Source organism: Erpetoichthys calabaricus, chromosome 12 (assembly GCF_900747795.2).
Source record: "Erpetoichthys calabaricus chromosome 12, fErpCal1.3, whole genome shotgun sequence".
NCBI classification, from domain to species: domain Eukaryota; kingdom Metazoa; phylum Chordata; class Cladistia; order Polypteriformes; family Polypteridae; genus Erpetoichthys; species Erpetoichthys calabaricus.
This window is the reverse complement of record NC_041405.2, coordinates 30252864-30270910: the sequence shown is the minus strand read 5'-3', so window position 1 is coordinate 30270910 and position 18047 is coordinate 30252864. Positions and strand designations below refer to the sequence as shown.

The window sequence follows — 18047 nt, the reverse complement described above, 5'->3', positions numbered from 1 at the left end:
GGCTGACAGGAAAAGAACCACAGAGACATCTGCTGACAGTGAAGCAATGTGTGAAGCTGATTATGTGACAAGAAGAAGAATAACAACCCTTCCTTCCTCTGTGCACAACCTGCTGGTACTCGCAAACTACTGTGGTTGGATCTGCTGAGTGTGAGGCAAATTGCTGAAGCCAATTACATGACAGGAAGATGAAGAAGAATGACAGCTCCAGCCTCAATTAAGTTATTGGGGTTCAGGTCTTTCTTAAGCAAACTGCATAGGCAAAGTGATCGAGAAGGTGATATGACAGATGAGCATGAAGCAAATTACAGAAGCTGATTACATGGTAAGAAGAATGAGAATGACAGATCTGGCACCTGCTGTACTTCAAGTACATGTGATATGACAACCTACTGGTACCTGCAGCTTTGATTTTGGGAGGAACCAGAGGTCAATGTGTTTTCTAGTTTAGCAATATTTTAGCAAAATACACATTTGGGATGTTATGAGTTGGACTAATAACATTTGGATTATGCAACATGAAAAGATTAATGTTAAAGATTTTTCATGTACATTGTGATACTGTTTGATGTTATTCAGCATTGTTCCATATTTATCCTCATTGTATCAGGAGTTTTGTTATCCCTTTCTTCATCAACACATGAGACTAACAATGTTTCACAGTCACCACTACAAACAAAGCTGGGCAAGTAACGGGTTAACCATTTTTGACAGTATTCCTTTAAAAGGGGGCAGGAAGAATAGAGCCTGAAAAATGACAACTAATACTGGAAAACCATTTGTGAAGTGTGGTTATATCAGATAATAAAAAAATAATTTATATATGTTTACATTAAAAAATCTATATCTGAATTTCTTACTTGGGCACCATGGTAGCATAATGGTTAGTGTTGGTGTCTCATGGATAACACATCCTGAATTCAAATCTCATACCATTATCCATGTGAAGCTTACATGTTCTCCCCCATGTATGTGTTGGTTTTTCTCACACAAAACCACACTGGTGAGGCTGACTGGCATCTATAAGTTGACCTTGTGTGTGTGCATGAGTCAGTTGGCCCTCAGATGGACTGGTGCCCCATTCATTGATGATTCCTGCCTTGTACCCAGTGTTACCCAGATGCTGCCCATGATTCGGCAAGTTTGAGGATGTTATGTGCTGAATTTCTTATTTTGATGGCAATATCGCCATAAATTGTTTTTTTCCCCAACAGCTTGGAGCCTATTATTCATAGGCAGTCATTTATTACAAGAAACCTCCAAAAGCCCCCTTGATGTTAACCGTAACACGCTGTAACCTACTTGAGCCAGTATGTGTGCTATTTGATGCCCGGTCTTCCCATTGTGTTTTTCTAGAAGTGGGTTTCTCTGTCCTCTTCTTCCACAACAAGGTTTCAGCTCTGCCATGCTCCTCACCTATGGACAATAGCTGAGGGGTGCAGCGTCTTCTACGGATGGATGTCGGCCTGGCCAGCTCCCTCATTTCAGGGTTGGCAGACTGTAGTTTAAGGAAATCTTCCTCTGTGTCGTAACCAGATTGAAGGGAATTGCTTTGCCTTTTAGTGTTGACAGATCCCTCTTCACATATTTCGTCTTTAACCTGTGATGAACCTTGACCACATAAAAAGAAAAAGGCAAAATAAACCCTCCATACAAATAAGTAACACAATTTCAGCATTGCGCTGGTGTTTTGTAGGCACTTCTAATATCCATAAAAAAAAACAATGTAGAAGCGCGTTTCGAGTCTCACAACACCTATCCCTTAAAAATGTTTTGGGACCCTCTGCTCCTGTAATCGTCTTCCTGGATGGCTTGCTCTAAGCAGATTTAAGGCTTTGCCATACCCTGTCCATTTCTTATTGATTAATTAACTGAATTCTAAACGACATTCAGTGACTTGGATATTTTCTTGTCTCTGTCCCGACTTGTACTTCTGTCTTCATTATGTAGTTTTTTGCCACCATTCTGACTCGCTACAAGTTGGTCCTTCCAGATAAGATGGCATTATACTGCAATCAATCGAAACCCCTTGATTACAGAAAGGTTATGTTCATTTAACTAATTATATGATTTCTAAACCCAATTGGCGACATGACTGATAATTTAATTACATCATAATAATGTGGATGAATACATATTTGATAAATTGTTCTTTATTTATATATATATTATTAATTTTGACGACATTGCAATGATCGGTTTTCACTTTTACATAAAACAGCATTTTTCTGTTGGTCATTTAAAAAAAAATGCTGCATAAAAATAAAATACAAAAACTCCCAAAGGGATGAATACTTTTTATGGCCCTGTATGACTTGTACAGCAGGCAGCTGGGTGCCGGTAATACACTATGCCGCCTTTCTCTTCATGTGTAGTGACCTGTGGTGCAGTCCTAAGAAGGTGACCTAGCAGAATGTCATACAGCAAGTATGGCCTCCACTTATATACAGGATGGTGAGAACGGTGGGATATCATGTTTTACATTCTATCTCCTCACTTCATGGCACAGCTCACATTTGCAATTCTACTTACTTTTGTGGGACCGCTGGGCAGCTGATAATCGACCCTTCCTGTTAGAATCTCTCATGGGTGTCTTAATCTCTTGCTGCTCTCTGTCATTTAGCAGCAGAGGGGAGCAGCATCTTCTATGAATCGACATCTGCCTGATTGGCACATCTGCGTCAGGACTTCCATAAGCCGATGCAGTTTGCAGCCTAGGAGACTCATTGCCTGACATGCAGCAAGACTCCACTTCACTGCCTTGGATTTCAGGATTGACAGTACCTTCTTCACAAACTTCCTCTTTAATCAGGGCTGTGTCCGGGGTACTCGTCTCTTCCTTAATTTGAACAAATTGGTGCCATAACCCACCATCTCCATGGACTGGGAGGTTTATTACAGAATCCTCATCTTCTTCATATCTGCAGCTTTGTTCAGACACTCTTCCTTTGTCTTCTTGGAGAGAAGCAACAGATTCCTTTTCCAAATCACCACCATTCTGTATTTCCTCCTTCATAGAAAATAATTCATTTTCTGGATAAAAAAAAAGTTACAAAAAGAATTTATCAGTGAAGTAATTAGAAAATCTTTTAATCTCTATGCTCAGCTTATGACATTGTACAAACAATATTTTTTATATTACAAAAGGTAACTAATGAAAAAAATATTCAAAAAAATGAACGAGTTAACAGAGTTTGGATCTTACAGACTGTGGGTGACAAATGTCTGACTGAGTGAGTCATAAGCACATTGAGTGATATTGTTGCTTTGTCTTAATTGAAGCTTCATGTCAGACTGAAACAGCACACGCCCATTCTCCATTTTTACAAAGGTGGCCCCATTTGAGGGCACAATTTTTGAACTTGCGAGACTGTTACGGGTTGGGGTAAATCCAGCCAAGTCCATCAGAGAAAATGTATTCCAAATGATAATGGCAGGACCTCTAACAGGAAATGCCGGAATCTGACAAAGAGGCGTCCCAGTTTACAGCATTTCCCCGGGCAGAACGGTCCCTGTCTACAAGTTCTAGATAGATCAATAGAAGAGACAGATATCACAAAAGAGAAGACCGCAACAGTATCAATGGAACACCTTTAACCATACCATAGTATCATCACTGTTACGGATAGCTTTACATCTGTGTAAGCACGCCAACAAACAACACTGAAGCCAAAACGCTGTTATACTGAGTGCCATTTTTAAACACTTTAATTTTTTTTTTTAAATTGGTCTTGTTGTACTGTTTTCAATAATAAGAAAACATTTCAAACGAAAGCAGCAAAGTAATTTAATAGAAACGAAAAAAGACTCTGTTTTGTTGAATATTTGCCTTTTTGTGTAAAATACAGAGACAAAGCAGAAGACATTTTGGCTAATGACACTATGAAAACAAGATCTGAACACTTCGACCTGTTTTAAGACAAATGGATGTCATGTACAGCATAAAAGAGTCACAGATTTTAAAAGAGACAGTGTGTATCCAGCAGGGGGCGTTAGCTCCCTTGTTGGAATGAGTTCATTTGTAATTGCGGCGTGTTACATAACCTGAATCTATATGGATATGATATTAAAAGGCGATACCCCTCCCTTACTGATACGGCGGTAAGACATCACATAGGAGAAATAACTTAGCTTTCTTTAATGACGGCTTACGCTGCATAACAGACAAAAGAAGCCAATGGCAAGACCCTCAGGAATGGGGGCCCAATGTGTAGAGTCTTCCATTTTCGTCGCTGTGTTGGAAGGATTTTCAGGATCGGATGACGTTATCGCCCACCCGTCTGTTCGTTTCAAAGGTGTGCCGGACAATGTTCCAAGGCTTTATGCTCTTTCTTCATGTACAGGCTCCCACTTAGGTTAATAATACAATTCCACACAAGGCAAAGAGGATACAATTTCATGCTGACTCTGACAGACAAAAAATAGTGCATGTTTCCCCAGCTGTCTTTATCTATCTTATCTTATGCTTTGCCTAGCAGTTCTTAATGGTGAACCCCTGTGCTAAATCTGGCTCTGTACATGTCAGTAGAAAAAGGCAGATTTATAAAGTATATTTGCACAGTGACATATTAAACTTATACAGTTGTTACAGTCCACCCTTTGTCACTGTATCTGTGACAAAAACAATCCCTGAGGGTCTTGTCCACAAACCAAAAGTTACTCGATCCCCCCTTACTGTGTAGACAGCTCCTCAAGAACTTTGTGGAAATGTGGGGTGTAGTGCCAATGTAGCTCCGGTTTCATTTGTCTAATATACAAGCATAAATAAATATTTACAATAGTAAAATTGAGTGTAAAAAAAAAAAACAAATAAAGGATGACTATAAAACGTAGCAGAGCTTACACCTAGTAACCCGTACGTTTCCTTCATGTGCTCAATGTGAGAATTTCCAATGCTCACATTTGATGTAATCCAAGAATAAGTAAACCTTCCTTTAGTTTTCTTGTTAATAATGAAAAAAAAGAGAAAACCTTAAATCAGGCCTCCATATTGGACTATTACGGATTTACGGGGTCAGTATTGTCATATGTACAGAATCCTGTGAAATTCTTACTTACATGTGCTAAACAACATGTAACTTGCCACGATTAGAGAATAAAACCACCTTACCTTAAAACAACTTCCATCCTTACCTGAAAAATCTCAGAACATAGTTTATATCACTACTATATACAATACGTTTACTGATGTGATTTGTGCTACTGAATACCTGGCATACAATATATTAACTACATAGAAAAAAATGTCTTGTAAATATATTGGTGATATTAAAATATGTTTCCACCAATATAATGTGGAATACTAGGTTTACTTCTCAAAGTTTAAGTTCTTCCTGCGTTCTGTAACAGTTTACCCAATAATTCTGTGTTATTAAGAGTGAAAAGGAGTCATTTTCTACACCTATAGCCTTGCCAGACCCATCTGCCACTCCACTGCACTATTACACTTTTTAATTTTAGTACACTTGCTGCAACAAGTTTCTTTGCTGTTTCAGCCTGACAAGAGTGGATAAGTGGTACCGCTAGGGATAAAAGAGAAAGAAGGGGCCCTAGAATGGCAGAGAATTGGACCAGGAGCTGACAAAAACAGAGCTTAAACAAGCAAAATCTAAGTCAAGAGACAAACAAAAGGCCAAAACATCAGGAGAGAGATGAAGAAATCAAATGACAAATCTAAAAATGAAGAAAACTGGAAATAAAGCCAAAGACCAAAGCAAACATTGAAGTTCTCCCAAGAAACATACTAATCTACAGAGTGAATGCAAAATATGTAAACAGACCAAATCTAGGCGGCCTCTGACATGCTTTTAATTATCACATAGCTTAGCAAAGTCGTCTGTAAAACAAAAATGAAACGGCAGAATTCAGTTTAAGCAGAAGTGGCTTGTACCCATATAAACATTTAAAGGGCAACATATTAATAGCAGAATTGTGTAAAAGCATCTGAGAAAATTCCGTCAAAGGCAATACGTCTGTTCAATTAGGCTGAAAAGTGCTAATGGTATATCTGAGGAATTTCTAGACAACCTGGTTTATCCTTTCAGTTGGCTTACTCTCCAGATGATACCCAAATGGAAGATGAAAGTGGGTAGTAATCTTTCCCCAAGGATGGTATGGGGCAGGGGAGGGCAAAGTCAGTCCTGGAGGGCCGCAGTGGCTGCAGGTTTTTGTTCCAGTACAGTTGCCTAATTAGAAAACAATCCTTGCCAATAATTTAATTTCATGGCTTGTAAGTGCTTTAATTCTGCCATGTCAGGTCATTCTCATATCCTAGATTTTTTTTTTCCTTTCTAAAGGTATCACTCAAATGATTTGAAGTCTAAAACTGATGAGTAATTCTCAGTCCTTTACTTTTTTCCCTTCACTTTCCTTCCACTCGCAGTAAGGAGACCTGGGTTTGCTTCCTGTGGAACTGTGGAATGGTCTGCCTGCTACTATAAGGGATGCCCCTTTGGTCTCAGCTTTTAAATCCCGGCTGAAGACTCACTACTTCAGTTTAGCATATCCTGACTTGAGCTGCTGATTAACTATACATACCGCATCTCTGTTGTTAGTCATTAGCATTAAAACATAAAGTAACATAGTTATAATTGGATACTAACCCTCACCTATTCTGTTTCTCCTCTCGGTACTCAAATGTGGCACTTGGTGCCACGGCCCAACAGCCAAGTTGTTTTGCCTGCCTAAGGTAAAGTCATCCCTGATGGAGGATCACAGGAATCATGGGAAAGAGGGGTCCTTTCATCGGATTGGCTGGCCCAGCACTGTTTCAGCCATGGAATGGCCAAATGGGGGAGGCAGCTTGATGGATGAGGTCTCCAAGACTCTAAAAATATGCAAATCTTATTATATGATATCATCTACTGTTAAATTCTGCTCCGTACTTCTAAAATTTTAATTTTTTTTTTACTTCTAAAAAAATTTTTTTTTTATTTTATACTGTATTGAGGATTTGTTCTGTTCTGTGTATTGTATTGTATTGACCCCCTTCTTTTGACACCCACTGCACGTCCAACCTACCTGGAAAGGGGTCTCTCTTTGAACTGCCTTTCCCAAGGTTTCTTCCATTTTTTCCTACAAGGTTTTTTTGGGAGTTTTTCCCTGTCTTCTTAGACAGTCAAGGCTGGGGGGCTGTTAAAAGGCAGGGCCTGTTAAAGCCCATTGCGGCACTTCCTGTGTGATTTTGGACTATACAAAAATAAACTGTATTGTATTGTAAACTTTCCAGGTCCTCCCTGTGTGGAGTTTGCATGTTCTCCCCGTGTCTGCATGGGTTTCCTCCCACAGTCCAAAGACATGCAGGTTAGATGCATTGCTAATCCTAAATTGTCCCTAGTGTGTGCTTGGTGTTTGGGTATGTTCTGCGATGGGTTGGCGCCCTGTTGGCTGGGATTGGCTCCAGCAGACCCCCATGACCCTGTATTAGGATATAGTGGGTTGGAAAATGACTGACTGACTGACTTTCCTTCCAAGTATTTAATTAAACCAAACAGGTGTAAATGGAAACAAGCTAAATTGAGAAATGCTGGTTTCTTTTATCATTTGCATCTTGTTGCTAATAAGAAGCAATTAAAAACCAAAATACAGCTGTTTAAGACTAAAATAAGCAATAAGGGTTGAAAATCTTAATGAGCGAGATGATTAAAATGAAGCAGAAGTGTTACTTGAGCAATAAGTGCTTCTTATTAAGCAACTGGGAAGGAACAAAAACCTGCAGCCACTGCAGCCCTCCAGGAACGACTTTGCCAACCCCTAGTTTGGAGAAACAGAGGTTGCAGTAACCCCATACAGATTCCCTAGTGGTACTTGGCTACAAATTTCCCAAGCCGTTTTATGTAAGTTGTGATAACCTGGCTCTTTTTTCAGCACCAACCATTGCATGTAATAAATTCAATTGTTTCTGAGATTCAGTTTTTTCCCCCAATTCAAAGCTCTGTCCCTAGCTTGTTCAGGAAAAAAAAACAAAGCAAACTAAGCCTTGGTATACATTACTAGGCAGAGGTCAAAGAGGTGTCCACAAGGTCTTCTGACTTCTCAAAAACTGTGACAGCATAAAATCCTTTCCATGGTGTGGTATTTTCAGGGTCTTAATAATCTTGTGAATTCTCACATTGCCGAGGCAAAAAGAAACTGTCTGGTATTGTGACGTTTCACAATTGTTAGCTATATTAAATTCCTCCAGATAGTGAATATCATAAAAGGGTGCTCGGCATCCTCTACTCACTACAGCCATTACTTCTCAAGTCCTACTTAATTATATCTGTCTTACATTATCTGAAATTTAATCCAAAACTCCCCAATTTCAGTGAGACAGCTACCTCCTTACAAAAAGGTGACCAACTGTGCTCATTTCCCCATGACTGTTTTGCAGGATTAGTTTGTAAGTCATAATTTAAGTAAATTATCTTATTAAAAGGGAGATTAATGGCAATTAATTTACTTACAGTATGTCTGGAATGTTTGTTACTTTACTGTGAGCCTCTTTAGTGCCACAGATACATCAGTCAACTCAGGGTCACATTTGTTTGTAATCCTATTTGTTGTGAAGATCACTATAGAAAGGGTATATTCCAGAATGGCAGAGAATATAAACAGGCACCCATAACCAAACAAAATAGCACAAAATATTTTTATCAACGTTATATACATTTTTTCTCCAAATCCTAATAGAGAAACAATTTACAAAACAGAAAATTTCTAAAAGAAGGCTAGAAAACTTAAATACAAAACAAAATCATAATATAGTCCTTCTCCTATGGTGTGTGTCCTCTGAAATCACTAATCAGGTTTGGAAGGGATGCAGGCATCAAAACCTTGACCACTGAAAAGCATGAATGTTCATGAAACTTACCCAAGAATGATCCTCAGGATCAAAACCTTTCCAGTGAAGAAAGTATTCCACAGCAGGACGCCAACAGCGAGAGTCCAAGATGCTTGCTAGTTTTGCTAGAACTTGATAGCTTTCAGAAACGGGTTCTCCTTACATAGTCACTTATGTATAAACACAACGTTTCTACCCATTGATTTACAATTTTGAACAATAGATAAATTAAAGTTAGAAATAAAACTTTGTTTTTTGAAAATCAGGTTAAATATGGTAAAATTCTAGTTAAATGCTAACCGATAATGGCGATTATTTATATACTTATAAGGTGTTTAATAGAACATCTAACAGTTATGTTAATCTTAGCAAATATTGTATGAATGTAATACCCAGACAAACGTTGCTTCTTTTTAAGAAGTTGTGATGAGAATCCAATAGAAATATTTGAAGAATTTACAGCTTGCATTAAATTACAGAAAAAGAATATTTTGAGTTATGGATGTAATTAATTTAAGGTTGTTATCGCAAGATAACCACATCCATGTTGTTACAGTACATTGGAATTCTTTATTTGAAAAATAGATTGGAAATAAATGAGGATGATACCCAATACGTACTGTATAACTAATGAAATTAAGGACATATTCAAGATAATTTGTCAAACCTATCCTGTAAAAAGTCTAGCTTTTCTTCGATACAGACAATAAGTGTAATGTTTGGGACAGTCAGTATTGCTGAAACTATTCAAAATTTGTTTTGGTCATGTCCCATTGTAAAGATCTTCTGGACAGAAATAAAAGTTCACATTAAAAAGACATTAATCTGGACATTGGTTTTGAAGAAACAGATATGTTAAACTTCGGCCCCACTAAAAAGAGAAAAAAAAACCAAAGTAAATGTATTATATTGGTACATGTTTATATATTATATATGTGTATATATATATATATATATATATATATATATATATACAGTGGTGTCAAAAACTATTTGCCCCCTTCCTGATTTCTTATTCTTTTGCATGTTTGTCACACAAAATGTTTCTGATCATCAAACACATTTAACCATTAGTCAAATATAACACAAGTAAACACAAAATGCAGTTTGTAAATGGTGGTTTTTATTATTTAGTGAGAAAAAAAAATCCAAACCTACATGGCCCTGTGTGAAAAAGTAATTGCCCCCTGAACCTAATAACTGGTTGGGCCACCCTTAGCAGCAATAACTGCAATCAAGCGTTTGCGATAACTTGCAATGAGTCTTTTACAGCGCTCTGGAGGAATTTTGGCCCACTCATCTTTGCAAAATTGTTGTAATTCAGCTTTATTTGAGGGTTTTCTAGCATGAACCGCCTTTTTAAGGTCATGCCATAGCATCTCAATTGGATTCAGGTCAGGACTTTGACTAGGCCACTCCAAAGTCTTCATTTTGTTTTTCTTCAGCATTCAGAGGTGGATTTGCTGGTGTGTTTTGGGTCATTGTCCTGTTGCAGCACCCAAGATCGCTTCAGCTTGAGTTGACGAACAGATGGCCGGACATTCTCCTTCAGGATTTTTTGGTAGACAGTAGAATTCATGGTTCCATCTATCACAGCAAGCCTTCCAGGTCCTGAAGCAGCAAAACAACCCCAGACCATCACACTACCACCACCATATTTTACTGTTGGTATGATGTTCTTTTTCTGAAATGCTGTGTTCCTTTTACGCCAGATGTAACAGGACATTTGCCTTCCAAAAAGTTCAACTTTTGACTCATCAGTCCACAAGGTATTTTCCCAAAAGTCTTGGCAATCATTGAGATGTTTCTTAGCAAAATTGAGACGAGCCCTAATGTTCTTTTTGCTTAACAGTGGTTTGTGTCTTGGAAATCTGCCATGCAGGCCGTTTTTGCCCAGTCTCTTTCTTATGGTGGAGTCGTGAACACTGACCTTAATTGAGGCAAGTGAGGCCTGCAGTTCTTTAGACGTTGTCCTGGGGTCTTTTGTGACCTCTCGGATGAGTCGTCTCTGCGCTCTTGGGGTAATTTTGGTCGGCCGGCCACTCCTGGGAAGGTTCACCACTGTTCCATGTTTTTGCCATTTGTGGATAATGGCTCTCACTGTGGTTCGCTGGAGTCCCAAAGCTTTAGAAATGGCTTTATAACCTTTACCAGACTGATAGATATCAATTACTTCTGTTCTCATTTGTTCCTGAATTTCTTTGGATCTTGGCATGATGTCTAGCTTTTGAGGTGCTTTTGGTCTACTTCTCTGTGTCAGGCAGCTCCTATTTAAGTGATTTCTTGATTGAAACAGGTGTGGCAGTAATCAGGCCTGGGGGTGGCTACGGAAATTGAACTCAGGTGTGATACACCACAGTTAGGTTATTTTTTAACAAGGGGGCAATTACTTTTTCACACAGGGCCATGTAGGTTTGGATTTTTTTTCTCCCTAAATAATAAACACCATCATTTAAAAACTGCATTTTGTGTTTACTTGTGTTATATTTGACTAATGGTTAAATGTGTTTGATGATCAGAAACATTTTGTGTGACAAACATGCAAAAGAATAAGAAATCAGGAAGGGGGCAAATAGTTTTTCACACCACTGTATATGTATAGAGAGAGAGATATGTATATCTATATACCTATATATCGCTCCACTCGCCAACCCCCGGGTGGGCGCTACACAGTAGCCACTTCGCGGCTCTGCCACTCGTATATGGGGAAGCAGACGTACAATTTAAACTGATTGTTATTTTCATGGGAATTGTTACATATGCATAATAGAACTATTTTACTTTACAGTGAGTAATTAACCATAGTAAAAAATAGTAAAATGTAATAAACTGAAAGAAAATTGTTTGATTTTGAGTTAGAGGTATTCGTTGTGGTATACGTTTTTGTTCTGTTTAGCTTTGAAATTAACACGCAAATACTTTTCAAACTTACACTTTTACTATAAAACTTCAGGAAAAATAATATTTGAAATTAACTTTTCATCAATATCGAATTGAATTTTGATTCCGTGTTTGGACTTACATCATGACAACGCAATGTATAACTGCTTGTGAGTGAATATCGTTTCTTTCTCTCCGATTAATAAACTGACTTTTTCGAATGTTTCTCCCTGTGGTTTGTTAATTGTCATAGCAAAAGCTATTCTAATGGGAAACTGTAAATGTTTTAATACGAATTGCATATCAAGATCTCCTTTGGTGTCTAATGTTATCCGCGGAAGATGTACTACATTACTTTTCTTGTCGCCTGTTAAAATTTTATATGTCAGAATTATTCGACCAATTTTGAATAAAACTAAGCTTGTCCTATTGCATAGCCCATCACTCAGACATTAATTATGCAATAACATTACGATACATCCTTCTTTCAACAGTAATTCCGCCAGTGAAAGGCCAGACGGTGTTAACTGTTGTAGATATTCTTCAGGATATTGTAAGTTGATGTTTTCATCTTCCACAGCACCATCTTTTTCAGCATAGTCTATTGATACGCATTTAACCCATTTGCTGTGTAACCGATCGACAATTTTCTCGTTAATTTGTTTGATTTTATCATTTCTCTGTGCTAGGATTGCCCATGTACTTATTTTTTCTGTTGATAAATTTTCATGATGAAATTCTTCATTAAATTCCCAACAAAAGACGACTTATTATGTCCAAATCTTAAAGTGAGGAAAACATAAACATTTATAAGAGCTGAGAGTGTAGGAACTGTGTCTGTCAAAAGCATTCACAGGAATGAGAAGTGAGATTACCGTGTGCATAGTTGAATACAGTGATCCCTCGCTATATCGCGCTTCGCCTTTCACGGCTTCACTCCATCGCGGATTTTATATGTAAGCATATTTAAATATATATCGCGGATTTTTCGCTGCTTCGCGGGTTTCTGCGGACAATGGGTCTTTTAATTTCTGGTACATGCTTCCTCAGTTGGTTTGCCCAGTTGATTTCATACAAGGGACGCTATTGGCAGATGGCTGAGAAGCTACCCAACTTACTTTCTCTCTCTCTCTCTTGCGCTGACGTAGGGGGGTGTGAGCAGGGGGGCTGTTCGCACACCTAGACGATAGGGACGTTGCTACCTTCTGTGTGCAGCTGCTTCCTGAAGGACATGCTGCACGGTGCTTCGCATACTTAAAAGCTCAAAGGGCACGTATTGATTTTTGACTTTGTTTTTCTCTGTCTCTCTCTCTCTCTCCCTGCTCCTGACGGAGGGGGTGTGAGCTGCTGCCTTCAACAGCTTTGTACCGGCGGTGCTTCGCATACTTAAAAGCCAAACAGCCCTATTGATTTTTTTTTTTTTGACTGCTTGCTTTGTTCTCTCTCTCTCTCCTGACGCGCACTCCTTTGAAAAGGAAGATATGTTTGCATTCTTTTAATTGTGAGACAGAACTGTCATCTCTGTCTTGTCATGGAGCACAGTTTAAACTTTTGAAAAAGAGACAAATGTTTGTTTGCAGTGTTTGAATAACGTTCCTGTCTCTCTAAAACCTCCTGTGTTTCTGCGCAAATCTGTGACCCAAGCATGACAATATAAAAATAACCATATAAACATATGATTTCTACTTCGCGGATTTTCTTATTTCGCGGGTGGCTCTGGAACGCAACCCCCGCGATGGAGGAGGGATTACTGTACGGTTGAGTGGAGGGCGTGACTTGAAAAAATCTCATGGTCAAAGTCTCAATTCGCGGGACTTCTTCCAAAATGTCTTGTCGCAGGATTTTATTATAATAGAGAGATATCTATATATATATATCTATGTATATTATCTATATGTATCTCTGTGTGTGTAATACATATATATATATATATATATATATATATATATATAATTAAAGTCTGAAATGAAACCTGTGTTTGAACATTATAAAATGAATTTTTTGAGTACATCTCCGGTGTATTTTAGAATGTACAAATACAAAAGCAATGCAGACTTTATCCTTATTTAAATCATTTAAACTTTTTTCATGAACTGTATCTGATTTTATTCTGTACCCCTTGCAATGTTTTTGTTTAAAGCTGACCTGTTGATATGTGTTGTTTATATTGTATTTTGTTGCTGTTGTTAATGATTATTATTATTATTAATGACCCTCTGTTACACAGGATCCAGTTAAAATTGTAAGGCAACTCTCCAGCACTGCTGTAATCATTTGTTTTGTGACAGCACGTCGCTTTTTATCACGCGCATCACATAAACTGATCATTATTAGTGATTAGATAATACCTTGAAACCATGTTAACTATCTTATCATGTAATGAACGCACCGTTTTCTGCGGCTTCAGCAGTTGCCGCCTCCTCCATCGACTTTCCTTCAGGTTCATTATGCCCCTGGAGTGCGCTCAGTTCACGCTTGAATACTTCGAGTTGTAGCTTCAGGCTTTCTATTTCTTTGTCCTTCACTGACAATTCGAGTTGAAAATCGGCGAATTTTCGATCAAAGCATCCTCTAAATCTTGCCGTTAGAATTTCCACTGCTGCCTTCACTGCTTCCTCAATTATGATGGCAATGCCTGTAAATTTTGTCATAATAATCTCCACCGCCGCCTGAACCGCCTCCTTGTTAACGGCTGTTGGTGCTCCCATTTCCGAAACAACGCTGGCATGTTTGTCTGCATTGAACGTGCCAGAGTCGGTGAAGTCGGACAACGTCCCCTGCAGCAGTCTCGAACTTGTACTAACGTCTCGTTCAAAGGTAGAAGATAGCCCACAAGCCATCTTCTCTCTTCTTTTTCCACCACGACCAATACAATAGGAATTTTATTCGGGGGGTCCGTTTGGTTTCATGCTTTCATAGTGAAGCTATCTTCAAAGCCCTTTTCTTATTTAATAGGTTTTAACACTACATATTCTTACAGACGTTTATTTCGTTCACTTTATTTCTGACTGGTAGATATTCGCAGTATTTATTTAAAAAAAAATAGTGCTTTACTTTAAAAGAAAGACGGGCATGTCACTACCCAGTCTGCATGCCTAACCGATCCACGTGCGCACGCGTATTGAAAGCCTAACGTGCCGTAAAGTGTTCACGCATGCGTTAAACAGATTGGGCAGCACCGTAAAGTGTGCGATGACGTAGCCTTTCAATACGCGTGCGCCAACAACGGGGACCAGGTAGTGACACACATAGACATCTATAGGTAGACGCCGCATTCACTGTGTTGACCAGTCGACACGATACGTCAGCGTGTCTGCCATATTGCGAGTGGCAAAAGTGCCATTTAAACTAATACAGGTAGATGTGGAAACTGGGTTTTCTGATGAAAAAACAATAACGTTTAAACTAGTATCTGTTTAGAACAGATTTTGGTGAATCGTTTGAATGCAATTATTTATATCCATTTATACACTAATGATGGCAATTATTGAGATGAAAACAATGTCTGAAAGTCAAAATAGTAAGACTGCAACTGCCAGTCTGGTCTTTGTTTTAACAGTGAAATGATACACTCAATGAAAAAAATAAACAATTTCATTGTATACAAATTGGCTTAATAATTTCTGTAAATATTTCACTCATTCCTCTCTCTCTCTCTCTCTCTCTCTCACACACACACACACACACACACACACACACACACACACACACACACAATGTGGTTACTTAAATATATACAGGATAGGATCTAAAATCCTTGAAACAGAACTGTTTCTTTATGATGCCACTCTGTAATTTGAGAGAATTCAGTCTGGCGATATGGTGCAGCCTTAGTTTGTGGAAGTCAGACACAACTAAAGACATGAGCATGAAATGATGGTTGTCGATTTCAAACTGTGTTTCCTCAATGTGCTCCTTGAGAAAAAAACGCATCATCTGAACCAATCTCAGCCTGAACAAACTGATTGATCAAAGATCCACTGACAGCTTGCCCTGATGTCGACTGTCAGATAACACGCTCAGCTACTTTGACCAACTTGACTGTACCCTCAGAAGGAATCACCAAACCTCCTTTTTTTTAATGTGAGCAAGTGGTAGCTTTGATTAGATAGATAGATAGATAGATAGATAGATAGATAGATAGATAGATAGATAGATAGATAGATAGATAGATACTTTATTAATCCCAATGGGAAATTCACATTCTTCAGCAGCAGCATACTGATACAATAAATAATATTAAATTAAAGAATGATAATAATACAGGTGAAAAAAAAAAAAAACAGACAATAACTATGTATAATGTTAAATATTAACGTTTACCCCCCCTGGTGGAATTAAAGAGTCGCATAGTTTGGGGGAGGAACGATCTCCTCAATCTGTCTGTGGAGCAGGACAGTGACAGCAGTCTGTCGCTGAAGCTGCTCTTCTGTCTGGAGATGACATTATTTAGTGGATGCAGTGGATTCTCCATAATTGATAGGAGCCTGCTGAGCGCCCTTCGCTCTTATTATTATATGATGATATATATAATAATAATAATATATAATATTATAAGATTATATGATGCCGGTACATCTGTTACCAAACTAGCATGGCACACGTCACAGGACAGCTTTCTCAAAATCTGTCAAACGACAAACCCTGAGATGTAAACAAGGGCATTTTCCACGAGTCCAACAAAGCGGGTTGGTAAATAGCTATGGTCACACACAATTGCAGGGATATTTGCAAAAGGGGATGGAAGCTCTTCTTCTTCTGCTGCTGCTGGTGTAGAGAACATCTCAACAGCAAACAGGGAGACAGTCTCATCCTTTGCTGCCACATTTCCAGATGTACTTGGAGAGGCACCACACCGAATCATGAGACAACGGAAAATGGCCTGGAGCTGACTAGCTGAAGGGTTGTTATTCCAGCCCCCTAAAACACACATGCACCACTTTTACAGATCTTTACTCTTTTTCAGTTGAATTTCTTGAGAAAGAAAAAAAACTGCACTGCTAGTATAAGTTTGGCTTCATAAATTGTATAAAGTGATAGATTTACATGCTTGTCTGTCTGTCCCCACAATATCGATCAATCACAGCTGTCAGTCTGAGGATATTATAAAGACAATGCAATTACCATGGTAACACAGCACATGAATGCATAGCTTTGCTATCTTAGCCTGGCGTAGCTAAAGTTAAGATTATAAAATGGGATTTTGTAATAGCCAAATATAACCAAAACAATTGTTCAGCCTTACCTATGAAATGTAATCCCCTGGGATCTGGTTTGGAGCGTACAGCGGTTTGTACAAGCCCAAGCGGCACATGCGTGAGGCATCTTTATCCACTACTTCACTCACCAGCAGTGCCACTCGCAATATGGAGGCGACGCTGACATACGATGCTGCTGGTCATGCGGTGTCTAGTAATTCTATGTCTATGGTGACACACAACGCATCCGCTTAATAAAAAAAAAAATCCACTTTACGTCATGGCCCGATCTGAACTGTGCATGCTGATTCACAACTTGACATTATGGTATATTTATTTTAGTTCCACATTAGTTGACCACAATGAAAATATTCATCCTGTAAAATAAACGAACCAGCCTTCGTTGGCGTAACGTTGACGTCCAAGGTTTGATCGCTGTAAGGGGAAGCACATAGGTGTGCACACCTGGTGAGCCCCAATTAGGGCAAAACACATGTTGTGTACTCTTTGCATTATTTGGCAGGTACTGTGTATATATATATATATATATATATATATATATATATATATATATATATATATGTATGTATATATGTATATACAGTGCATCCGGAAAGTATTCACAGCGCATCACTTTTTCCACATTTTATGTTACAGCCTTATTCCAAAATGGATTAAATTCATTTTTTTCCTCAGAATTCTACACACAACACCCCATAATGACAACGTGAAAAAAGTTTACTTGAGATTTTTGCAAATTTATTAAAAATTTAAAAATTGAGAAAGGACATGTACATAAGTATTCACAGCCTTTGCCATGAAGCTCAAAATTGAGCTCAGGTGCATCCCGTTTCCCCTGATCATCCTTGAGATGTTTCTGCAGCTTCATTGGAGTCCACCTGTGGTAAATTCAGTTGATTGGACATGATTTGGAAAGGCACACACCTGTCTATATTAGGTCCCACAGTTGACAGTTTTTGTCAGAGCACAAACCAAGCATGAAGTCAAAGGAATTGTCTGTAGATCTCCGAGACGGGATTGTCTCGAGGCACAAATCTGGGGACGGTTACAGAAAAATTTCTGCTGCTTTGAAGGTCCCAATGAGCACAGTGGCCTCCATCATCCATAAGTAGAAGAAGTTCAAAACC

The 18047-nt window shown here is 38.5% G+C and overlaps 1 protein-coding gene across 4 annotated transcripts in view; it reads right to left on the bottom strand.

Annotated features, from left to right (window-relative positions):
• The window catches only part of LOC114662029 (zinc finger protein 397-like), a 37084-nt gene extending 22278 nt beyond the window's left edge, over positions 1 to 14806 (bottom strand). For 2 of the 4 annotated variants that reach the window (XM_028815313.2, XM_028815314.2), the window contains exons 1-3: positions 14091 to 14806; positions 2533 to 3033; positions 1303 to 1611 (exon numbers count right to left, since the gene is read on the bottom strand). In XM_028815313.2, the coding sequence (XP_028671146.1) occupies positions 1303 to 1611; positions 2533 to 3033; positions 14091 to 14541 (1261 nt within the window). In that variant the 5' untranslated portion in view covers positions 14542 to 14806. The remainder of the gene's footprint in view (positions 1 to 1302; positions 1612 to 2532; positions 3034 to 14090) is intronic. The other 2 variants (XM_028815315.2, XM_028815317.2) reach the window with 1 other exon arrangement.
• Positions 14807 to 18047: the final 3241 nt, after the last annotated feature.